General features: G+C 43.1%; 6 protein-coding genes across 11 annotated transcripts in view; 3 read left to right on the forward strand and 3 right to left on the reverse strand.

Moving 5' to 3' along the window:
- Nucleotides 1-76: 76 nt before the first annotated feature.
- LOC144205494 (uncharacterized) lies at nt 77-3,118 on the forward strand. 2 transcript variants are annotated; one of them, XM_077729902.1, is made up of 5 exons: nt 77-229; nt 397-448; nt 704-872; nt 1,395-1,695; nt 2,262-3,116. In XM_077729902.1, exons 2-5 carry the CDS (start codon nt 420-422, stop codon nt 2,675-2,677), a joined length of 915 nt encoding a protein of 304 aa, XP_077586028.1. In that variant the 5' UTR covers nt 77-229; nt 397-419; the 3' UTR covers nt 2,678-3,116. The 2 variants fall into 2 exon arrangements, with proteins under 2 accessions (XP_077586028.1, XP_077586027.1); XM_077729901.1 differs by lacking the exon at nt 397-448 and having other exon boundaries at nt 148-229; nt 2,262-3,118.
- ecd (ecdysoneless homolog (Drosophila)) lies at nt 2,953-7,631 on the reverse strand. Of its 2 annotated transcripts, none has more exons than XM_077729900.1 (14): nt 7,485-7,631; nt 6,552-6,770; nt 6,356-6,473; nt 6,191-6,278; nt 5,941-6,119; nt 5,352-5,544; nt 5,148-5,276; nt 4,923-5,048; nt 4,762-4,847; nt 4,328-4,431; nt 4,014-4,239; nt 3,807-3,877; nt 3,510-3,733; nt 2,953-3,396 (listed from the first exon to the last, which is right to left on the reverse strand). In XM_077729900.1, the coding sequence occupies exons 2-14, from the start codon at nt 6,748-6,750 to the stop codon at nt 3,190-3,192; spliced, it is 1,950 nt and encodes a 649-aa protein (XP_077586026.1). In that variant the 5' UTR covers nt 6,751-6,770; nt 7,485-7,631; the 3' UTR covers nt 2,953-3,189. The 2 variants fall into 2 exon arrangements, with proteins under 2 accessions (XP_077586026.1, XP_077586025.1); XM_077729899.1 differs by lacking the exon at nt 7,485-7,631 and adding an exon at nt 6,850-6,970.
- On the forward strand, nt 7,188-13,071 carry fam149b1 (family with sequence similarity 149 member B1). 4 transcript variants are annotated; one of them, XM_077729894.1, is made up of 16 exons: nt 7,188-7,615; nt 8,034-8,144; nt 8,274-8,418; nt 8,709-8,857; nt 8,925-9,050; nt 9,231-9,380; nt 9,462-9,643; nt 9,720-9,862; nt 10,303-10,356; nt 10,597-10,706; nt 10,980-11,201; nt 11,559-11,682; nt 11,747-11,872; nt 11,941-12,025; nt 12,406-12,543; nt 12,622-13,071. In XM_077729894.1, exons 1-16 carry the CDS (start codon nt 7,569-7,571, stop codon nt 12,702-12,704), a joined length of 1,995 nt encoding a protein of 664 aa, XP_077586020.1. In that variant the 5' UTR covers nt 7,188-7,568; the 3' UTR covers nt 12,705-13,071. The 4 variants fall into 4 exon arrangements, with proteins under 4 accessions (XP_077586020.1, XP_077586022.1, XP_077586021.1 ...); XM_077729896.1 differs by having other exon boundaries at nt 12,409-12,543; XM_077729895.1 differs by having other exon boundaries at nt 10,600-10,706.
- Nucleotides 12,804-14,469, reverse strand: dnajc9 (DnaJ (Hsp40) homolog, subfamily C, member 9). Its single transcript, XM_077729903.1, has 5 exons — nt 14,166-14,469; nt 13,833-13,973; nt 13,512-13,766; nt 13,361-13,447; nt 12,804-13,273 (listed from the first exon to the last, which is right to left on the reverse strand). Exons 1-5 carry the CDS (start codon nt 14,337-14,339, stop codon nt 13,169-13,171), a joined length of 762 nt encoding a protein of 253 aa, XP_077586029.1. The 5' UTR covers nt 14,340-14,469; the 3' UTR covers nt 12,804-13,168.
- A 210-nt stretch (nt 14,470-14,679) lies between these two features.
- The window catches only part of ccser2a (coiled-coil serine-rich protein 2a), a 41,705-nt gene continuing 32,533 nt past the window's right edge, over nt 14,680-23,851 (forward strand). Inside the window, exon 1 of the mRNA XM_077729676.1 lies at nt 14,680-15,155. The gene's annotated coding sequence lies outside the window, so the exon portion shown is untranslated. The remainder of the gene's footprint in view (nt 15,156-23,851) is intronic.
- On the reverse strand, nt 15,466-22,038 carry ndnfl (neuron-derived neurotrophic factor, like). Its single transcript, XM_077729681.1, has 5 exons — nt 21,895-22,038; nt 20,082-20,259; nt 18,406-18,614; nt 18,210-18,331; nt 15,466-17,387 (listed from the first exon to the last, which is right to left on the reverse strand). The coding sequence occupies exons 3-5, from the start codon at nt 18,600-18,602 to the stop codon at nt 15,994-15,996; spliced, it is 1,713 nt and encodes a 570-aa protein (XP_077585807.1). The 5' UTR covers nt 18,603-18,614; nt 20,082-20,259; nt 21,895-22,038; the 3' UTR covers nt 15,466-15,993.

Below are 23,851 nucleotides of genomic sequence, written 5' to 3' on the forward strand. Positions count from 1 at the left end.
CGATACTTAATGAATGGATAATTGTTTTTTTTGTTTTGTTTTTTTTTTAAAGGAGGGCAAACAAAACTGGACCAAAGTCCAACTGGACAATTCAAGCGCAAAAAGGACGAGGTGGAAAGCAGTAGCAGGAAGGACATATGCTTTACCAGAACTTTACTTTACTTGGATTTTTAATGATCTATTATCACAATCTGAAGCTGAAATATGACTTTTGGAGGATTCCCGGATGGTGAGTGAATTAAAATAAGACATTTCAGCTCTTTTTGTTTGGCCGAGAAAGTTAAACAACAACTTTTTTAAGGATGTGAAGAGGTTAACCAGTAATGCAAAATGTTTAACCCAGATAAATGTATGTATTTATATTATACGAGTTCCTTTATACACTTCTGAATGCAGAACATTAACAAAGGCCAAGCAAGATGACAGTCGGTCACTCAGCTACTATAAGGTAATCCCATGCATACTTTTATGCTATATTTCATTTTTCTTCTATTTTAATACAGTTGTTGCATGGTTAAACTTGAACTAAAACATTGTGATAATAATATAACAACTATAAAAATGTCTGAAAGTTTATTTTGATCATAAAGTATGGTTACAATGAGCCATACAAATGAATACCAAATGTTCCATTAGTGCAGGGTTTAACTTCCAGACCTTTTATTAATGGAGTATTCCATCTGTTATGTGTATATTGTGAAAGGTGGAGGAGTTGGAGATGGTGCAAATCCGCCATCTTTTCCCCCTTGACCGCCCTCTGCGCGGTGGTCTTCTTCCTGTACGGCCTGGCTGACCAACTTCGTTCTTTCGTGGCTGGCGTTTTCCTGCCCCAGTACCACTACCCATACGCGGTGGCCCTCAGCTTTGGCCAGGTCGCCACCAAACTCTTCCAAAAAATTCAGTTTTTGCCAAACATGTTGATGAACCAGGGTTTATTTACTATGTTAGCAAAGGGCCACGTTCTGGTACTAGGTTTTCAACTAAACATTTTAAAATCTGATTCAAATGACTGAACTTGGTGAAGGACAATCACTGGAGCAAACCAAGGAATGTAAGCAATCATAATATTACATCAGGTTTTGACTAGCTTTTTATTAAATTCCTAATTTGTGCACCAGTAATTCCCTTTTATTTCATTCTGCATCCTAAACTAATGTTTTACAATGACCTTGTGATCCACATGGCACTCCTCAGGAGATTATTATTGTTTAAAGTTTAGATGCCATTACCCCGGCTCACCATCTGCCGACTTCCCATTTACGGTGTAGTTGACGCTTGCCTTGGCGCTCCATTAAACATGCCATCTGTCAATAGTGTTTGGGCTCCTTTAATTAAGCTAAAGAATGGAAAAGCTGATGAAATCGGACCAATTTTGCATTGCTTTTGTTTTGCAGGTATTGCTGTCTTTGTTTTTCCTCAATCTCCTCCACATCTTGGGTGTGGCATCCCTAAAGCCTTTCAATCGGGCGGTGGCAGAGCGTCTCCTGGTGCCGGCAGTTTGCAGCAGCGTCCGTGCCGTGCTGGCCATGTGGGCCGAGGCCAACACTTGGCATGCGGGCCTCTATCCGCTAGTCTGGCGTCTGCTGCCCCTCGTCACGGTGGGCTTGGGCTGCGTGCTGAAAGTGACAGCATCACTCTCTGGCCACACCTTTGTCCTCCTATCTGTTCTGACCGGGTCGTCTCTGCTCTTCACAGGTAAAAACACAGTTCTTCCATCTGGACAGCCTATTAAGGGATGAATAACACAAGTCTTAACCAATACTACTTTACTAGAGCTCCGGCTACTACTACTCCTACTACTCCTACTGCCACTACTAAAACTCCTACTGCTACTACTACCACTCCTACTGGCACTACTAATACTCCTACTGCTACTACTACTCCTACTGCCACTACTAATACTCCTACTGCTACTACTACTACAACAACTACAACAACTACTACAACTACAACAACTACAACAACTACTACAACTACAACAACAACTACTACAACAACAACTACTACAACAACAACTACTACAACAACAACAACTACTACTATTACTATTCCTCCTACTACTACTATTACTATTCCTCCTACTACTACTACTATTACTATTCCTCCTCCTCCTACTACTACTACTACTATTACCACTAATACTACTACTACCACTAATACAACTGCTTACTTTTCTTCAAGTCATATCAAAGCAGGTCTTAATTTTCCATACAACTAAAGTATCTTTTTACACAATATATTTTTTTGGCCAACTGTTTCAGCCTCTCGCGGCATATCAGTTATGGAACCTCTGGAATATCTTTACGCACCTCTGGCCGTCATCCTCCAAGCCCTCACCCTGACCTGGTCATCTAAAGCGTACGAGTCCGACCACAGTGGCCCTCCTCCTGCCAACCGCTCTTCTGCTCTGGACTTTTACTACAATTTGGTAGTAAACCAGTGCTGTCTACTGGGCCTTCTGTGGACCCTGCATCCGGACAGCCCCCATCTGGTCCTAAGCCGGGCCAGCTGGCACAGCCTGCTCTTCCACGGCTACCTGCTCGCCATCCTGCTGCTGGGGATGCTCCTGGAATTTGCCGCGGTGATGTCGGCGTTGTCCATTTCCCCGCTGGCTGGCGCGCTGTTACACTCGGCCAGGGAACTGGTGCACCCCTTGCTACAGATCTTGTGCTTTTAGAAGGGCATTTTTGTCACTATTTTTTTACTACTTTTGCTGGTCAAAGTTGTCTGTGACTATATTTTAGATTCTGAATGCACTGTATAATGTTAACATTTTTAAAAATATCCCCAAAGATAACCTCAAAATAAAAACATTATTTGATAATTTAATCAACTTTAATTAAACCAATATAGGATTTTTTGTTGTAAAACTAGGTCAGTATTTCTATTAGTGTTTATTAGCCAAAATCAAACCTTACATGAAAATATTCTTGAATTTTAATGAATTGCATCTTTCCGAAAATAAATCACTTTATTGCCAACAAAAATAGATATTTTTTATTACAGTACTACCAACCAAATCCAAACTGTATTTACAGTGTTACACAAGCTTTGAATAAAAACCCAACCTCATTAGAGCCATGATTTCATTCATCAAAACTTTGCCATATTTCCCATCATGTTATACAAAAAAAAAAAATAGAAAATGAATATTCATACAAGCCATGATTCTTCTTAAATTGCCTTTCTTTAAGAACGATCCGAGTTCAGTGGAAGATGTATCCCGATACTCTGAAGCAGATTAGAGGCAGGTCCGGCCAGGCCTTCCTGGCAACTGAGAGACTCCAAAAGATTTGCCACCAGGTTGACATCGACATCCAAAGGCTGAATCTGCTCCCCCTCGGCGGCTGGAATCGAGGACCCCTCTTTCCCATCTGGATGGCCCGTTGACAAAGTCTACCAACACCACAAAAATAGAGATTGACACATTATCAGATGGGCCAATACTTGTTTTAGTACCACCATTTTAGGCAGATTAAAATTCTGTTGATCTGGACTATTCTTACTACCTGATTAAAGCTCTTTCCAATATGTGTATTGGTCAGCTCCTGGTCCATCTGCTCCATGTATCCTTTTATGGAGTCCAAAGCCTCCATTCCATTCATCTCCTTGTGAGTAGAAGGTTCTTCTTCTACCTCTTCTTCATCATCGTCGTCATCATCATCGTCATCAAGTTCTTCCCACTCATCTTCACAAATATCGTCTGAATCGAGCGAATCCTTTTCACTGGTGTCTGTGGCCCAAAAAAAATATCGTATAATTGAAGTCTAGTGATAAATGGGCTATTTTTCGAAAAATCAACATACCTAAAATCCGTTCCAGTTCACTTATGAGAGTTGCCGTGTCATAGGTGAAGGGATTATTGCTTGAACAGTTCCTGCAAAAAAAGAAAAGTATTAACTTCAGGACTTCGAATTCTTGCCATGGTGGTAAATCCATTTTTTTCCATTAATTGCACATATTAAATGAAGATAACGTATTGAAAATAACTAGATTAGCAAACAATGAGTCACCATGGCGACTCAGCTCCCATGTAGGATGATTTGGCATTAAGGAAGTCCTTCATTTTCTCGCTGACGCCCACAAGACTGCAAGCGGCTTCCTCTTCTTTCTCGCCATCCTCCGCCATCTTACTCCCGACGCTCTGAGGGTCTTTTCCTGATGTTTCCCGGGCGGACCCTGACCTTTCCTCGAGCATGCGTTCCAAATCCTGAGCGCTGACGTCAAGCCAGTTGTCACCTGGAGAGATGACAGTAAGGAATTAAGGTGGTTATGTCCTAGTTATTTGAAGGTATATTTCAAGTGCAAGTTTGTTGTTTGTACTGACTATCCTCTTGAGGAAGGTGGGCTTCTTGTTTCTTCAGCGTCTCGATATTGATGGGGCCACAAGAGCTCAGTAGTTGGAGAACTTCGTCTCCTGGAGACATGACACTGCCACACAAAGCAAATTGGGCACCTTGAGAGTCCATTTTGTTGATTTTAATAACTACAAGACTGTCAAAATAATGGAAAAACCCTAATATGGTCTTCAAATGATGCCACCCAAAAACAAATCCAATTTTTACTTACCTTGTGCAATGCATTTTGAATTTTGAAGTAGTCAATTATTAAAATGTACATATTTACTGCTATGAATTTGATTTTCTACCCCTTAAAACACATTAGCATTCAAAATTATGGTATTTAGTCAAGTGGAACTAAGTGGAAATAGATAAGAGTCACTGTTATAGTGGGAAAATATTTAAAAATGTTCATCCTCACCTGAATGTTGAGGCAATTGACTGCTTAAAGAAGTTTTCTGCTGAACTCATTAGTTCTCGGTAATGTGCCGAGCCCTCCATTTCTTCCTGCATTGAAACACAAATTCTTGTCTTTAAGGGAGATTTATACAGGCTTTAAAAAAAACAAAAAACGGGACTAACCTTGAAGTAACCGTTGGTCTTCAGACTTTGCAAGAACCCTTTCCATTGCGGGTTACAACTAACCGGAGAATCAACCTCAGAAGAGGGAAGTCTACACTTGGAACACAAGATCTCGAAGCCATGAGCCTGGATCACATAAAACAAAGTAAGCACCAAATAATAGTTAACCAATCATCAGTAATACTATCAATCTCCCTCCCAGAACGTCAACAATATCGGCCTTACCAGCTTCATCCCGAGCTCATGCGATTTGAAGCGCGGGTCCGTGCGTGATGGCATGGAAAATCCACTCCTCTTGTCTGGGACGAACATTTGTTGCTGCAGTTGAGCGTACAAGCACCGAGTGAACGTCACCTGGGAAGACAGAGCAAAGGCGAGGGTCTCAGTGTACACTAAAGGTTGCCAGATTGGGAATTTGTGTTAACGTACAGAGGTTAAGACCCGCGTGTCGGGCGGGAAGTTTTTGAAATGTCGGCACGCCTGAAGGTCGATGGGGTCACGGAGGTAAAAGGCGGACACTGCGGGGGCCACCAGGTCGGGGCGTTGTGCTAAAAGCGTTGCCACGCCCGCTGGGACGAAGCAGTGGGCGCGGTGGAGGCTGTCTTTAATCTTCTCTGGATACCTAAACAAAGGAGATGGATGGATAATAAATATAGAGAAGCTTCTAAAGAACTAAATGGTGAAAATTGGAGTATTCTTCAGATGTCATGAAATTGGAAAGGTGCTCGGACGTTTGGTCGCCGGTCTTTTGGTCGCCCGGTCAAATGGTGACAGAGTTTATTGTTGAAACCAGCTCTAAAACTTATATTCATGAGAGAGTTTAATATCTAAGTACTGTTAAATATCTTAGTACTGTTTAATATCCAAGTACTGTTTAATATTCAAGTACTGTTTAATATTCAAGTACTGTTAAATATCTAAGTACTGTTTCATATCTAAGTACTGTTTATTATCTAAGTACATTTGACCGGCGACCAAACGTCCAGTCACATCTCAAGTCAAGTTTGCATTCCCTCACCCATCCAGACGTTTATGCAAGGCCGCGGTAATCTCGGCACTCGCCCGGCAAGCTTCCGGCTGGGAGGTGAGGAAGGTTATGGCTTGCTGAATAGTCGGTACCACATTCTTCGGGATCCCTACGGGTCTGGAACGCGAAGTACTGGGCAGGAGATGCAAAATGCCGTGGTAGATGAACACCTGTTGAGAATAATCTTGATTTAAAGCCTTAACAAATGTCTTTATGCTTTCAATATGTGATGAACACGCACCCTGTTCTCACTGGTGTCGGGATTCAACCATTTGGGGAGATGATCGGACACTTCAATTAGCAGGAATTCACCATCGTTATCCTCGACGCTGCATGGAAAATGAAAAATTCAAACATCAGACTCAAAATTAAAAAATAAGTACATCCATAAAAAAATGATCATTACCTTGCAGCAAGCCCTGGAAAAGCCTCAGTTATATGCTTTAAAAGGTAAACAATAAACCATTCATCCTCCACATTGTCACCAAACTGGGTGCTGCCACCAATATGACCCGGAACGCCCCCTGAAATAAAAAATAACCATAAATATGAGCCATTGGAGAATATATAATAATTCCAAAATGCATGGTTTGCACTCTTACCTTTCTCAGGATAATACTTGAGGTTAAATGGCTGATTCTGCCAAATGTACTGCATGGAGAGAGGTGCAATTTTTGCAAGGATCTCCTCCACGAGACAAGAGAGATGATCCTCGATGTTTTGTACCGTGATCGTCTCAGTCAAAAATAGTTTGTATTGGACTGAGTCCTCCTGAACAACTCTCCTCTGAAGACCGTCCATTTTTGTTTATTATTTAATCCCTGGTGGATCAGATGCTATCGTAAATCATATATGCAATCTTAACATGTGTAAATGCATTAGATCAAATAATAGCCTTACCCCGATTGCTTGTAAAACGTTAGTTTGGGTTAATATTCCGCCAAATGTGGCCACTTTGATTTTACAACATTTCTAACGTCAAGAGTGTTACGCGAAACGTGCTCGACTCGCCAAGTCTGTACCTAGATTATATTCCTTTATATTACTATCAGTGCAAAATTGTGCATTGTCATATGATGTTAAAAATGTATATATTTGGATTTAATTTATTTTGATTTGTATACATTATTCCTTCTTAGAATATAATTGTATTCTCCAAATCAAGGAGAGGAACCACCAATGTACACCATCCAGACGGACATATTTCAGAAGCACACCGTTGTTCTCGCAATGAACTCTGGGAAAGTAGTCTATTTCATTCCCGTGCCGGGCAGAGTAACCATGACAGCATTGTTGTTAGCACTGTTAGCATTAGTAGCCTAGACGTTCAAATGACCAAAAGATAATGTGACATTTTCTTGTTTAGTACGTAAAACAATGAGAAAGGTATCTGCCAAACATACTTTTAAACACGGGAGTAGAAAGTGAGTTTTGAGCAAACGTTGAGTCGCTGCTGCTCGTATTGTTACCTAACGATAGCTTTTGTTTGCATTAGCAAACGGTTAGCAAATGTGAAAATGTCATAACTATTCCACCTGGGCCTTAAAGATTCCCTGCGGGTTCAAGATGCAGGGAGGCGAGATGAGGGCTCGACAACTTTAGACACGCAGGGAAGGAGAATGATTTCACGTTACAACAGACGACCTGTAGCGCACAAACTAGAAATGTAAGTATGGAACATGACTGCAGTAAATGTAGTTTTTTTTGGGCTAATGGGGGTAATTCTAGCTATTTCGTGAGGGCGACGTGAAAAGACGTCATTTCACTGACGCCTTTAACTTTGAAAATTTACTGCGTGCATGAGTCTTTGTAAATTCAAAAATGGAGGGTTTATGATATACATTTTTAGCTAACTATTGAATGTACTTTAAAATGGTTAAAAAATATGATTGCATTGGGTCAACCTCCTAACACGTACAATGTAAACGTGAAGTCATTAAAATGAATGAGTGTTATACGTATTGATTGCTGGTCTGCCGTCTGCTGGCCGCTTTAGGAATGACAGCGTTATAGTTTAATTGTGTCGTCTCATAATTCTGTTGGGATTTTGGGGTGGCATTTGACTGAGTACCTTTTCCGTGCAGCCGCGGCCTGTCTCGCAGTAGCCTAGACCAGCACCCTCTGCCAGAGGAAGCGGACCAACAAGATCGGGGGTCCCTCGATGACTTGGATGAGGCTGGGAACATCCACAACAAGTGAGCCAGACAGTCTCTAAGAATAACTAAATAAGTCAGCTTGTTCGAATATCCTATTACGTTAACGTTTATGTTCCACTTGGAAACCTTGTGCATGTTTACTTAACTCAAAACTATTTTTTTTTGCAGTTCTGCGGCATCCGGCGCTTCGAGCCCCGCCAACTGTCCTACTGTGATTTCCGTGGAATCAAGCCGGCCGTGGTCGGGTATTCACAGCTCCACAGGCACAGGCGTGTCCACAGAGAGGAGTTCTGTCTTCTCCTGGGGCTACGATGTAAGATTGGACAGATTTGACTGACATTTGTCATGGCCGGACGTTTGGTCCCCCGGACGTTTGATTGCCCGGACGTTTGGTCGCCCAGACGTTTGGACGCCCAGACGTTTGGTCGCCCAGACGTTTGGTCGCCCGGACGTTTGGTCGCCCGGACGTTTGGTTTATCTATTCTACTTCCAAATGCTTAAAAGTCCTGAATATTCAGTTTTTCATATATCTAAAACATTTATCTTAGCTTTTTTACCCACTTTAACTGGTAGATAATGGCCTTTTCCCCCTTGACTCCATAGGAGTTCGATAAAGCGGCTTCGCGCCGAGTGCAACAAATGTTTGAGGAAATTGACAAAGAGCTGTACGAGGGAAAAGGCAGCGGTTGCGAGCTCCTGCCCAGTCTGCAGGACGAGTGTCAACAGTGGGCCACGCGTTTCCCTCATCTCCGGTTTGTTTTCTACGTGGACAATCCAAGGCATGTTTGGGTGTTTTGTAATTGTACCTGTGTGATGCAGGATTCTGGGAACTCAGTTGATGTGTCCTAACGATGAGGGCTATCAGTGGTACGTGAGCTCAGGGACGGTCATCAGCGACAGCCCATCAACATCCCAGCGGTTCATCGAGAATGATGACAATGCAATGTGAGTTTTCACTAGTGACAAGAATAAACCATCACTAGGGATGTCCCAATTGCATATTTTTGGATAGGTCACCTGCTTTTGAAGCAAATAAAGTCACATGATTAGGTCTGAGACATCTCTAATCACCATTTTATTTTTTTACTCGTGATAATTGATCAATTTTTCCTTCTATGCATTAAGGTTGAACGTATTGGGTCGCAGTGCTGCACTTCTCAAGTCCAACTCAACAGACCTTAATGGACCTTTGACCACCTCAAGTGACTCCAGACCAAAAGTAATCGAAGCTGAGGGGGACATGGAGGAGTACCTGGCCTTTGACAGCATCAGCCTGTGAGTTACTACTTTCCTGATTTGTTTATATTGGACTTTCCTGACTTTCCTCATCCCCAACACCATCTTTTTTCCACACAGGGAGGATAAAGAAGATCCGACTTACCCGGTGCCATGCCCTAGACGTCGCTGCATGCCTCCCATCTCACCCTACAGATGTCGACGTCAGGCTGTGCTCGACCATTTATTCGACGACGTCTGGCAGCAGTTGGTGGAACTCATGAGCGAACTGGTCCACCGCCAGTGGCAACATCAAACCTCCTGTATGATTCCCACTATCTCCTCTATATATGACTTTTGAAGAAAAACTCAATTATTTTGACTTTTCCCAATTCATAGTTGACGAAAGGCCTTCCTCCAACTTGAGTCTAGCACCCCCTAATTCCTTCACGTCGGTGTCCTTGCTTCCAGACACGTTGCCCAAACTGGGGCCGAGCCGCCCTCTGCCCCAGCCTCCTCTTGTGCCCAACTTACCCTTTCAGGTTAGTGACTTTAGCATCTTTGTGACATCTTTTGGTCCATATTTTGCCATTAGATTGGAATTTGTAAGATGACAGGCAATCTATTACATCATTACCCATACACAATCTTTACATACACGTCTACAAATGCCAATAACTATTTATAAAGCTAATCTTTTGTAGTACATCAATCTGTCTCGTCATGGACTATTTTTTTTTCTTCAAAATATCACCACTAAATTTCAAATTGGAATAAAATTCCATCTTTTTCCCAAGGCCATCATGTGACATTACTTGACTTATGTGTCTGTCTTCACATTTTCACAGTTTTTGCCAGAGAGCAAGATGCATGATCATCTCGAAAAATAATTTCAACATCTTTTCAAGTATTTTCCTCCCTTTGTTTTCCCTTCAACGTCTTCACAACTGTCCACTCTTCCTCTCTGGCTGTTCATGTAAAGAAGTCCAAGCACAAGTCTCGACGGAAGCCCCAAAAGCAGAAAAGGCCAGTCAGTGTATGTAAACGGCCATTCCGGCTACTCATCTTCTTAATCCTAGATTGTATGTGCTTGCGTCTGTCTATTAACCCTTAAGCACTTTATTAATGAACTACCATTTATTTAGCTTTTTGGCTTTAAATCTCGTGAAGGTTATGTTGGTGTCCTCACAGAAAACAACTAACCGGCTTCCTTAAGGGGAAAGCGTCTAGAGTAGCCTTTGGTGATGTCTGTCACTTGTTTTTTTGCTTCTCGCAGCAGGCCGGAAAAGTTTCGGTGGGAAACACCCGGCACAATTTGAACGACCTCATCGTGATCCACAGCATCCCACTCCAACAGAAGAATCTGGCAACGCTGGATAGAACTAAGTGAGAATCAGAGTACAGTAATCCCTTGATTACTGTGTATTCACTTATTGCGAATTGCTATTTTTTTTTCCGCTAATATTTTTTTTAATTAATATATATATTTTTTAAAGTGAAAATCCACACTGCAGCCCCTTTTGCTACTATGACTCAGCACTGAAGAAAAATAATGCATTTTTAAATTCATAAAAATGTGAAAATAAATGCTGAAATTTGCTAGTAGAAGCCACTCTTGATTTAAAAACAATCTCAAACTGATTTTTCTATGTCGTGCAGCGAGCCAGAGCAAGGACCCCTCAGACCGGGCTCAGGCACGGCACCCACGAGCAAGCACCGCCCTCGCCGCTTCTTGGAGCAGAGCTCGTCGTCCCTGAGTCGCCCGCCTCAGTCGGCCCGGCGCAGAAACCTGGCACCCCGCACGCTCCAGCCTCTCGTTCCCAACCCGAGTCAATCTAGCATGCCCAGATCAATGGACGAGGTCATCCGAGGTACACGACTGTGAGTTGGCTCAATTGCTTAAATAATTACAACACAAAAAGGAGTGTTACCTCCCAAAAATACAATTAATGTTGTAGTAACATTTCAAAACTATTGTCATACTTTTTGTTCTTTGGAATATTCATATACACTTATCATGAGAAATGCAGTTTTCCTTAAGACAAAACACTACCACTTTTGTCCACCAGCGTCGCCAAAATCCCAAAACTCAAAGTTAATCAATGTCACTTCCAACCTTTTTTTCTTTTTGAGGTTATGCAAAATGTATAATGTCTGCCTACTTTTACTTCAAAAGCATTTTGCTTTAAGACCTGCAGTAGCCATTTTGTTGTTAATAAAGTCTTCATTCCTCCCCAGACCCACAGCCAGCGACCGCCTGATGTCTCCCTTGTTTGCCCTGAGCCGGAATATGCTCCTGCCTCCCATCGGTGCCGTGGAAACAGACTCGTCCTTGTCGAGACAGCTGTCCAAAGCTGCTAAGGTATCATTTCGAGATCTGCAATCCATCTCATTTTAAACTATAAGAACATTTTTATCCCCACTAGCGGCAGAAGGGCTCATCCAGCCGAGCACACAGTGCCCTAAATGACGAAGTCGTGGCTTCCATCCCGAGGGATCGCCTTTACCCTCTGGATGTTTTCTCTCGCCCCAACACGACGCACACTTACAGAGTAAGTTTTTGTCAGAGGGATATTTCCCAAGGGTGGTCTTGTTTGAGCGCTAATTTCTCGCCCTCTAGTCAGACACTCCTTATCGGCGATCCTTCACCGTGCTGGACAACATTGGACAACAGAGGAGGCACGGCAGGACCTCGGTAGCAACAGGTGGGACGTTTGATTTAATAGTTTGTGCCTATATTACGGCCCACTGTTGTCTTTAATTGGCTCGCAGCAAATGATTAAAATATCATTCAATATGGCCCGCACAAGAAGCTGGAATTTGGCCCACATTTTTTACACTTCAAAATAGATTTTTATGATAGTGTTCTGCGAATAATGAAAAAAAATCATATTAACAATGCATTTTCATTAAAAAAAATGATCCTGTTTAACAAATGAATATCCAAGTCAAACATTGCATTTTTTTGTGAAAGTGGGCATCTCAGAGTAAATTTTGGGCACACCCCTGCCTGCCTTATGATAAATAATGGGTCTTTCCCATTTGGTTGGAGCATTTTTTTAATATGCTAATTTTTCTGTGCTAGAAGATTCACTTGGCATCGGTGTGACCGGCGTTAGCATGGGCATCGGTAGCTCGTCTTTCCTAGAATCGTCTTCCCACCCTCCACTGGGGCGCTGGCCAATCAGGGACGAGGAGACAGACATTCAAATCACACATCCAGGTTGGTTGGATGTGATTTCTAATTGCTTGTCTTACATATGCAAATCTACTCTAAAACGTCAATTTCTTGTCTTTTTAGCACAATTGATGCCCGTGTCCAACCCAACCCGGTCTCACGGCCGTGGAAACATCTCATACAGGTCCAGCAGAACGGGACTGTAGCTGGTCTTCAGTCTTCATGCACTTTTTTTAGCCATTCTTTGTATGGAGCACATTGAAGTGCCTGCACATTTTTTTTACAGAAATGCTTCACAATGCAGCTTGGATAAAGTTCTATTTTTTTATTCCAAATCAGCTTTCACAGCTGCCAAAAAAACACAGTTTCTAAACATACTTTAATTTTTTTTTATATATCGCCAACATAAATTTTGACAATATTTGTCACCTGTGACTGTTGTCGAGTGGGAAAATGTGAAAAAAAAAAAACATTCAAGAAATCCAAATGATCTACAAGAATAATCCTTTTACTGTCCCGTCACATGAACAACATGAAATGTACTTAATTTTATTACAGGAACATTAAAATATTCAGACAACTGAAGATAATTGGAGAACAACTGATGGCTTTCCAACACAATCTTTAACTGGCAAAAAAATGCCAATAACTTAAAGAGCCCTAATATAAACTACTTCTTTCCTCTTTTTGAGGATTTACCACCTTTTTTGGCATACTTGGCTTCCAAGTCAGACAAGAAACTATTGAAATTCTTCTCCCTGGATGCATGTTTTTGCTGCAAAATAACAAAAAAAGATAAATTTTACCACTTTAATGACAGTAACCAATCAGAAAACCAGATCAGACATGTAGAGTGAACTACCTTGATCATCATGGCGAGGCTGTCATCATCCTGATTGAGCCCCATTTCCTTCTGCATCTCCTCTGCTTCTTCTCGCTCTCTATCCGCCTAGCGTAGAAATAAATTAAAATATCATGTGGTAATACAATGTAAACACACATCGGCAACTCACCCTCTTCCTCCTAGCTCTCTTCTTCTTGTTGCTCTCCTGCGCAAAGGCGGGGAATTCATCCACTTCCCCATCCTTAATGGCCTCCCGGATGATGTCCGCCAGCCTGGGTTCGTCATCCTGCGAGCCGCATAACAACGAAGCCAAGATGGCGTCCATGTCTCCTCCATGCTGTGTGTATAGTCTGAGTAAGTCATTCCTTTCTTCATCGGATCCTTTGTATGTTTTCTCAAAGTCGAGGATGTCTTGCACTGTAATCTGAAAGGACAGATGAGATCGTGAGTGTGACGGCTTGAGTCTACCATGAAGATTTTCCACATCTACCTTTGGAAAGAGCTTCCTCCAGCAATCCTCCCAACAGCAGTTTTCACTCAAGGCATCGGACTCCTCATCAATCAGGCCCTGCTCATCGTAGACGGCTCGCTGTTCCTTGTCGCTCAGAATGGTGTACAACTTACTCAGCACCTGCAGAAGACATTTTGAAAAAGGTGATGAGCATCTAATGACACTGAAACTGCACTTTAGTTTAAAATACCAAAATAGGCCTATGGTTAACAACAGCCATCTCAGATATGGTTACGCCTCATGCATTAACCACAGTTCTTAAAAATGCTCTAATATTGATTTTTAAGGAGATGACCACTGTTTTTTTGTTACCTGAAATTTCTCAGTCGCCTGGGGGTCATCAGGGGCCCGATCCGGATGGACCTTTAGCGATGCTTTGTAATAGCTACGACGGATCTCTGCTTCATTCGCCTCCTTGTTGATGCCCAGCACCTCGTACAAACTCTCCGTTTTGAACAGCGCCTGACATCGGTCGAGTAAACCCATCCTGATCCTGCTTTGTTTAGCTCCGACCGACGTTTTTAACAGGAGCCTGTTGTCGTGGTCGAGCTACTTTTGTTGTGTTTTGGCGCGCTGGGCTGTCACCCATTTCCGCATTAAGGGAACGCGGTGACGTCGAATCTAGACGTAATGTCCGATTGGTTACACTTGATGGGAGCGTCATAGGGGCGCGACAGCCCTGGCAGGTTGATGACCAAAAAAACGTAATAACCATTCCAAAATGTTTGTTGTCTTAATTTACATCTTTTAATTAAACATTGTTTATACTTTTGTAGCTGGTACAATTCATGGCTTGATTAAGTCACGTGAATTGAAATCACAGTGGTAGATTTTGCATGGGAGCAGAGTTAATTTGTGTCCTAATTTCAGCAACACGACTATGGTGTTGGAGGTTTACAGCAAACAAGCCATGTTGCATTATTAAACAAATACAAGCATTATGTTTTCACAAAATCGCCATCAGAACATTTCCCCCATTTCCTGAATATATAGTGTGATGCAATATAAAAAACAATATTATATATCTCTTTTCCTAGTCCCTCGAGAGTTATGATCTTCATCTGTCCACATATTCAGTTTTGTAGTGTATTTTATGGATGATTAACGCGATATTGAAATCTATACACGTTCATTTACTGTGATTGAGTAAAATAATTTTGTCGTCTTCTTCCCCCGAAGACCTCCATCGTTCTGAACCATCTAGCCAGCCAAGAGACAGGATCAGGCCTCCAAAACTGGTTCTCGATCCACTTTGGTTTCCTCCTGTGCGACGCCTTCAGGTGTCTGCGATGCTGGTGTTGGGTGAGTACATTTATTCCATCATCTTTTCTACTGCTTATCCTCACAAGGATGAAATAGACAAAAATATCCAATGACATGCCATAGATCTAAGGGAAAATTCAATTAATGGGCCAGTTTTTTACTAATCCTAGTTAGGTTTATCAATCAGTTTAATTGTTGAAGTGTAAATCATGGCCGGCAAAATGTCCAAATATATATTCAATCCATTTTTCTGTATTGTCCAACGACTCTACTTTGGTCAAATGACATTTTGTCGTGGCTTGTTTTATGTCTAAAAAAAGTCTAAAGATACTTTATAGTCAAGAACCTATAGAGATACCCCAATATTTATTGGTGCATTTGAAGCAGCACAAAAAAACATCCAAAACAATGACGTTATATAGTATTCACAATTGATTATTTTCCTCCGTCGCTTCATGCGACAAGCACAACATCAAGATACACATTTTTGACTTTGAGCTAAGAAATATACACTAAAAATCCCCCCTCCTGGCATCCCATTGTTTGCTTCCCCCTCAGATGTCATCCAATTATTGCCCTATCTGTTTCTATAGCATATTTGGCACACCGTCATTTTTGTGTGTGTATTCTGACAACCCAAACCTCGTCTGTTGATGCACAAAACAGCGCTATTTTCATGATGGATGATAACAAGCAATGTTAGCATACTATTGTAGATATTAAAGATGAATATTATGAATATTTGCTGGTATTCTCGGAAAAAGTGGGTAGTTCAACCGTCGGAATATTTGTCCCATAACAGTCAATGACTTCATTCTCACGGTCCATTTATACGTTATCTTTTTTCAAGTCCACAACCATCCTACAGGGGGCGTCATCAACACTCCTTCCTCGTTTTGACTACCTTACTGGCGTACTTGATCGGTATCCCCCAACGTCTCATTAAATAGACATCAAACACATAAGCGGTTCCCGGTTCCAGGTTCTCGATCACGGCCGTGGTGACGGCTCGCTTGGGGTTCAACTCCTGGAAGTACTTGCAGAGAACTCTCTCGGTATCCGAACGGGATTCCGGTCCCAGGCAGTTCGCCCCCAGGGCGTCCTCATCTTGTCGACTCCCTTGTTTTCTCCGATACACACAGTAGAGGCTTCTCTCCTCGGTGCCCATCCATGCTAGAGTGACGCTATCGCACCCCCGTAGGCGATTGAAGGATTTGACTTGTAAGGTAGACGGTAGGGATGGGACACCCCGCCGATGGTAGGCAGAGGAGGTCTGCATTTTCAAAGACGCTTGCAGACCTCCAGGTAAAGACGCCAGGGAGTTATCTTCCCTCTCCAAGTGGATACGATACGAAGGGCTTCCCTGGAGCCAAATCTGAACCAAATCCTTCCCCACTGTCTTGGTGGTCAGAACACGCCCTTTCCCGGAGACGGTAACCTTAACCCGGACCCCCCCTCCACAGCTCTGTGCGGTGAGGAGACCACTGCCCCCAGAACCGCGAGGTCTGAAGCTAAAGAACTGCCCCGAGGCCGTACCCCCTTCGCTTAAGGCTACCCATCTCAGTTCCCCTTCCTTCAAGGCGGTGACAACAGGACGGGCTTCCCCATGGGTTCGGGCTAGCGTCCCCTCATAGGCGGCGCCGGTACCGTTGACCCGGTCCCTCACAAAGACGTCAAAGTAGTAGCGAGTGTCGGGTAGAAGCTCGGAAACGGTGCAGACATTCTCCGACCCCTCACAGACGCATTGGAGACCTTGGTCCGGAGGTTGACTCTGTTCCTCCAAGTCCATCTCCCACTGTTCCCACCACCATTCCTTCAGGATAGGCCACGCCGTCCTCCTCCTCTTCTTCTCCATTTTCTCCCGGTTCTGATCCCGCTCTTGTCTAGCGCTCTTTTGGGCGGCGCAAAGACTGGGAAGATTGCGTTCCGAGTTGACCAGGACACAGTAGTCGTACTTGTCCCGGGTTGTTCCGGTTACAGAGATGCTTGGAGCCCAGCTGAGGCTAACGCTGGTCATGCCCACCCCCAAAGTATGCACTTTACGGTCAGATGGGATTAGCGGGAAGAAGTCTGAGGGACCCGAGCCTTGGCGGAGGTACAATGTCACTCTGCCGTCTTGCTTCTTGGAGCTCAGTCTCAGGATGTAGACGGACGCCATGGGGGACCCAGGACCGCTGTAGGTGTCCGGGGTGCTGCCGGAGAATGTGTGTATCTTTTCTTCGGTACCAGGACCCCGCCACCACATTTCGGGGACGCTCTTTTTGGAGGTCCCTAGGGAGTAGCACAATGGTTTTCAGTCCACAGTGGCTCAATTTAGAACAAATATGAACAATGACAATCTGGAATGGGTTAAATGAGATCAGTTTTACAAAAAAACGTTCTTAGAATAATCCCATATACAAGTTGTTGTACGGCATACGTACTTTTAAATGATAAAAAAAAACGAAAAATGTATAAGTTAACAGGTATGTTGTTGACAAAGTCTGTCAGCACATTTCTTGAAACTTTTTGCTTCATAAAACTATAATTGCATTAGAAGAAAACTCCAATCCTGAAGTTGCCTTTGTGCCTGTCCTACATTTGCAGTCAGACATGGAGTCTAAATCCCAACAGCAAATAGACTGTCGAAGCATTTTGAAGTGTGCAAAGCACAGCTGAATGATGTCACTGGCAAACCAAGAGATGAGGGAAAATCTCTTTGCAAATCTTACTGAATCAAAGTGAATAATTCACAGTGGAGAAGCTGAATCATTCATGTCTCATTTTAGGATTTCATTTTGTCAGACTGAACCTTGTTTAGCTCATATTTCAATATCCTGAAAAGACCCAGATTAAGTTTTCAGGGTTCTCCAATTTACAGCAGAAACAAACCAAAACAAGTCCATTGTTTTAGGACATTTTGGGACATTTTAGTTCCTTATTTTGAGTCATATGCCCCTCCCACTTGATTTCAACTATGCAGAGGCCAACGTAACAAAGGTTTTTTACAGCCCAGTTTCAATCTTGAGTCTTCATAATTGATTTTTGGAATAATCAATCACTTAATGAGTGTATCTATTGTGACCGTGGGACTTTAAAAGAAGATCCACTCACACTGCTGAGTCTTTAGGGGTTTGTCCTTCAAAATCCGGGCAGCAAGACTCCACTCGATGGAGGAGTCACATGGGCTGACGGTCAACGACAAAGCCGGCGTCTTCTTCAACGTGAAGTACATTCTGTAAAGAAAGAGCAGAAAAAATACAGCGATACTAACCAATAACCATTGACATGGTCCACCTCGATGCTCTACCTGCGAGTACGTCCTTTCGGAATCGTCACGGTAGTGATTTTGCCTTCCGACAACCAAGCGCCAGGCCCGAGAGTCACCTCGTTCTCAGGCGCCGAGCTCAAGTGAGACTTAGTTGGCGAGGCGATCCAGAGTAGCGCCAAAATGGTGGCGAGGGACCGGTATGGCGATGCCACCGCCATTTTTTCACTGTTTTTCATTGCTTTCTAGTACTGGAAACACACAAAACAAGTTTTTTAGTTGACCTAATACTGAACTAGTTTCAGTAAACTTGTCTTTTCCCAACACCAGTTGATTCTACTGGTTTCCCACTGCATTGTAGACGTTTTCTGAGTCTCCTTTGTCTTGTGCTAGAGTGTCATTGTCAGCATTCTTCGAGTAAAACTAATCTTGGAAGGAAGACTGACTACTTTTGTAAGGAAACCCAGTTTGTTTACGACTTTGACGTTCCTGTCCGCTTACGTGGGAGTTTTAGTTTGGTGTTGTTTACCTTTTTTGGAGTGTTATTGCGTTTGTGGTTCCCATTTTGGTTGGAAAATCAATACTTTGGGGATTTTTTAAAGCAGTTTTTTGTAAAAGTTAATAAGTAGAATTACAATCATTAATAAAGACAGCAATAGGTTGACAGGTATGCTAGTGTACATTCTCCCTCATCCCCCAACAATGAACAGCTGGATTACTAACTATTCCCCCATGTGGGACCCCAAAGTCTCTTAGACTTTGAACTTTCTCAAAGTCACGTTTGGCATACGATTGTATAAAAAAAAACCTCATTTCCATTCAGATCCCTCCGTCTATTTCCATCTTGTGCAGGTGCACAGAAAGCGAGTTGACTCAGACGCGATGATTACAGATCGGCGTGTACTTTTCGCCTCCCCGGAGAGGCCCGCTTTCGTTCAAAGGAACGCCGTCTCCGCCACTGACACCGGCGGCTTTTTTCTAACAAGATGTAACCCCCGCACCCCCCGCGGATTAGACGACGATCCACCTCGGGGGGCGCCCAACCCGCCCTCCCGCAGACACCGGGACGCTTCCCCGTATTCCAAACTCCAAAGTCGCCTGGTTTGAAGGCAAACGGAGGGATGTTGATGGATTCTACAGTAATTAAAGGGGAAGAAGCAAAGTCGCGGTAGACGGAGGGGAATCCGCCAAAAAAAACAAAGTCAGTTGACATTTTAAGGACAGGCTGATTGACTTTCGTGTTCCTGCGCAGACGCCGATGAAATATGTATTTGGCGACCCGGCAGATGAATTTTCATAAGGCAGAAATGAAAGAGGGAGCTTAGTGAAGTTAAACGGCGCCCTCTAAAAATACATACACCGTCCAATTAAAACACAGCAGCTTACCACTTTTTATGTCCCTGCTGAATTTTCAATTTCAATATATATATTTCCCCCCATTTTATCCCCATGCAATTCCCTCCTGTTGCGAGTCCTTTGGGCTCAAAAAGGAGCCAAAGGGACAGGTTGGAGAGCCGTGTGGGATCCATTCGCACGTCCTATCCGCTTCCCGGACCATCTGCCTTCTGTTATTCGTACGGAGGGAGGGATTAAGTTCCGTGGCGGTAGATGCATTTCCATCGGGGGTGCCGTGAGACTTAAAGCTCACCGGCGATGTTCGGATAGACTTTTTTTTTGTCGAGCGGTCGGACATGCGGGCATGCGTCAAAGTTGCTTACCGTCCGTCTCTTCCGACGTGCGGGCTCTCCTTCAGAGCCGGGGTGGCATCAAGTGAGGGATGGAAGAAGAGGAGGAGGAAGAGGGAGGAGTGGTGGGGAAGAGGAGGAGCAAATGGCAGGTTGTTGTTTCTTCTTGGCGGAGGAGCCTCTTGGAGATAACTCCGTTGGGGGTTCCAAGCTGGAGAAAAAAAAACACGGGAAGAAAACAAAGGAATTGAATGAGGAATATGATACTTGGTGGAAATAAAGTAGTTGTTTTTTTGCAATAGAGGAGGTTCATTTGAGTTGGTGGGATTTTGCAAGGGTTTTTTTTAGATTAAATAACCCTCATAAAGGTTGTTTTTAATAATCCTGGCATATCCAAAGTCACTATTGCACTCATTAAATGGTTGAATTTTGCGAAAAAATCAATTCTTGCACAGATCCATAACTATAAAAATTAAGCAATGCCATTTTTTGTAAGGGTTTGCCTCTGCATAGTTGAAACTGACGACATCATCAAAAGTAAAGGTTGCACCAGAGGGCAAATGACTCAAAAATATTGAAAAGTATCCCATGAGGTGATTGAGGGACTTTAAATAATTGAAGAAATAGTCACATATATGAAAAGAAACTTCCAAATTTGTGTCCTGTCTACTTCGGTGTCCAAACTTACACACCTCAAAGTACTTGTTGTACTCCTAAAATCTACCTAAACGATAATACAGTGTCAGGGGAAAATGTTTAGTCCAAATTTCATTCCATCCCTAGACTGTAAATTTTAGCATTTGACTAAGTGACGCAGTAGCATCAATGTCATCGGCACGCTACCTTTTCCTGCCCTCGTCCCACGTGTCCCCAGCACCCCCCACACTTTGCGCTTTGCACGGGCTGGCATATTGATGATGAGCTTGCCAAATGCGAACGCTCTATTTGATGTGCAAAGCGGCATTGTTAAAAAAAGAAAAGTTAATTCTCCCGATAACATCTGCAGGAGGCGGGCCTCGGGCGGGCGGGCGCTTTTTAGAGGTGACACTGACTTTGGTCCCGTTATCGCCGCGTTGGATCGAGACACTCCCGCAGCCTTTAATTGAACATGTTTAAATGCAACGAAAAAGCCCATCAGACATTTCATGGATTTTATGCAAATGAGATGCGCGTGGGAGGGAAACATGGCTTCGAAAACTCATTTAAAAATCGAGTCGCCATCATCAACAAAATGTCAGTGTGGAAGGTATTTATCTTATGAGGGTGAATTTGACAAATAAGAAGACTGATTAACAAATGATTACTTGCACGCCAACCGGCTTCTAAAAATACTACACACGAGTACCCGGAGAAACCCCACGCAAGCCCTGGGTGAACATGCCAACGCCACACAATGAGCACAAACCTGGGATCAAACCCACGACCCTAAAACTGCGAGTCTATCACTCTAACCACTCTACCACTGGACCACCAGCTAAATTACAAAACTTTAGTTTGAAACATCAAGCCTGGGGTAAACACACCAATGCCACACACTGAGCACAAACCTGGTATCAAACCCACGACCCCAAAACTGCGAGCCCAACACTCCTAACACTCTACCACCGGACCACCAGGGAAATTACAAAACTTTTTTTTTTAAAACAACAAGCCCAGGGCAAACATGCCAATGCCACACACTGAGCACCCACCTGGTATCAAACCCACGACCCCAAAACTGCAAGCCCAACACTCTAACCACTCCTCCACCGAACCACTAGTGAAATTACAAAACTTTTGTCTGAAACCACGGCATCGATTTAACATTTTCAGGGAGGACGGGTGTGATCTGCTACCGCATTTTTACCTCAGGAACAATCCCTGGCTGCGAACAATCAGTTCTCTTTGTGTCCACCATTCAGTGGGACAACGTTGAGAGGTTTTCACAGATGGAGTGGACTGTGAGCTTTATGTCTGCCGCCTATAGGTGAAGTGCGTCTCCCGGGGTGGGGGTGCCGGGGTCCTTCAACCGAGTGGAGAGCCCTCCTGCACTCCAGCGTGGGCCTATCCGGGTCATTGTGAATGCGACCTGCCTAAGCACCCCCTTGGGGAATATTATAGTATATAACCCGTTCGTTTCGTGGCTTTCAAGTGGAATTTTCTAGAATCTCCGCCAATGCTCCTTCGTTTGGATCCGCCTTCAAAGTCTCCCGCTTCTGGACGGCTCTCTCTAGGCCGGCCCACTTTGTAGCGAGAAGTTGCGACTGTGAAAGTCGGCATTCGGCAGTCTGGCAGCCGCAGATACGGGGAGGGAGTGCCTTTGATGGGCGGATGGTGATTAACCTTGGGGAGATTAATACGCGCCCGCAAAGGATATGCGATATGGGAAGTGTATAGTAAGGCTTTGTGGGGGTATTTGGTTACCCTGCTCTTGTTTAATAAATGAATGTATGATGATGGGGAAATTAAATGCACGTGTATGGAAATATAGTGTATATATGGATGGATAATTTAGGAAAAAATTAAAATTAAATAAAAAGTGTTAATTAGTATGTTACATTGGTTAAAAAATAATAGAATTGGATTTTGATATATGAAAATGTCAAAATATGGCTAAAGAGAAGGATATTGTGATTAGTATTATTCAAAATAAGTCGTTTTTGGAAGAAATATTTTTTTTAAATTGACTAATTATTAAGAGCAATTCAAATATGTACTCATAGAAAAAACATAATCAATAGAGCTAAAAGAAAATCTTAAAATCCTTAAAGCAGTCATAATTTAGCCGGTTGTGCTAAATAAAAATTAAAAATAAAAATAAAAAAATTAATAATTTTTTTAATGTTATATATTAATGTTGTTATACCACTTACTTAAAAAATCTGCTTATTTTCCCTTTTTTCCTTCTTTTTTGCCAACTGACCACCATTGACTAATCCATATTCAATCAATATTTGTGAATGAGTTAACATTATATTTTGCTTTGTAAAAACATATACTGCATTCACTTAAACATGAATACGAACAATACAATGGCCCATTAACAATGATACAAATCAGGGATAGTCAATTAAACATTCCATGGATAGGAGGAGGGATTTTTATAAATTAATACATAACACAAAATTCAATTGCCTTCAATAGCTTTTGGCCACTTCCTCTCCCTCAATTCCACTGGCCCAAAATCATCCTTTTGATCAGTCTCCCCTCGTGCGACCATTCAATAATTAATCCACTACAGTGGTCTCGCTGATAGATCTTAATTCTCACTCGTCATAATTGCGGCAAAAGCAGTCTTTTCATCTATTATGGATGGCCGCTTACATGCTATATATAATGCAGTAAGGGGGCGGGGCCTCCTTTTAAAATATCACTTTGCCCTGGTGGACATGGGAGTAGTGGGGGTCCACGGGTTTTAAACGGAGGGGCTCCATCTGTTCGCTATGCGTGTCTCTCGGATCACATCGCCACCTTAAGGCGAGGGAAAGGGGGGGGGGGGTGGGAAGGGCGGCCTGTGGGTGGCGCCGACTCGGTAGGCGCCGTCTTCGGTCCAAACGAGGTGTGACGAGAGGTGAGAACGGCGAGGCGGGATTAAGGGGGAAGAAATCTATGTATGGGGGCGAGGGGATTTGGTGTTGAGAATCTATTAGTGAAGATGAGGAAGAAGAAGAGGAGGAGGAGGAGGAAGATGTAAAGAACGAGGAGCAATGAGGAGGTCTCATGGGTGGGTGGCCTTGACATTCCGTGTTTTAGTTGACTGTTGGGAATGGGGCAGGCTACGTCCTGGATCGTAAGGAAATCGAGGTAAAATGGCAAGACCAAGT

Source organism: Stigmatopora nigra, chromosome 12 (genome assembly GCF_051989575.1).
Source record: "Stigmatopora nigra isolate UIUO_SnigA chromosome 12, RoL_Snig_1.1, whole genome shotgun sequence".
NCBI classification, from domain to species: domain Eukaryota; kingdom Metazoa; phylum Chordata; class Actinopteri; order Syngnathiformes; family Syngnathidae; genus Stigmatopora; species Stigmatopora nigra.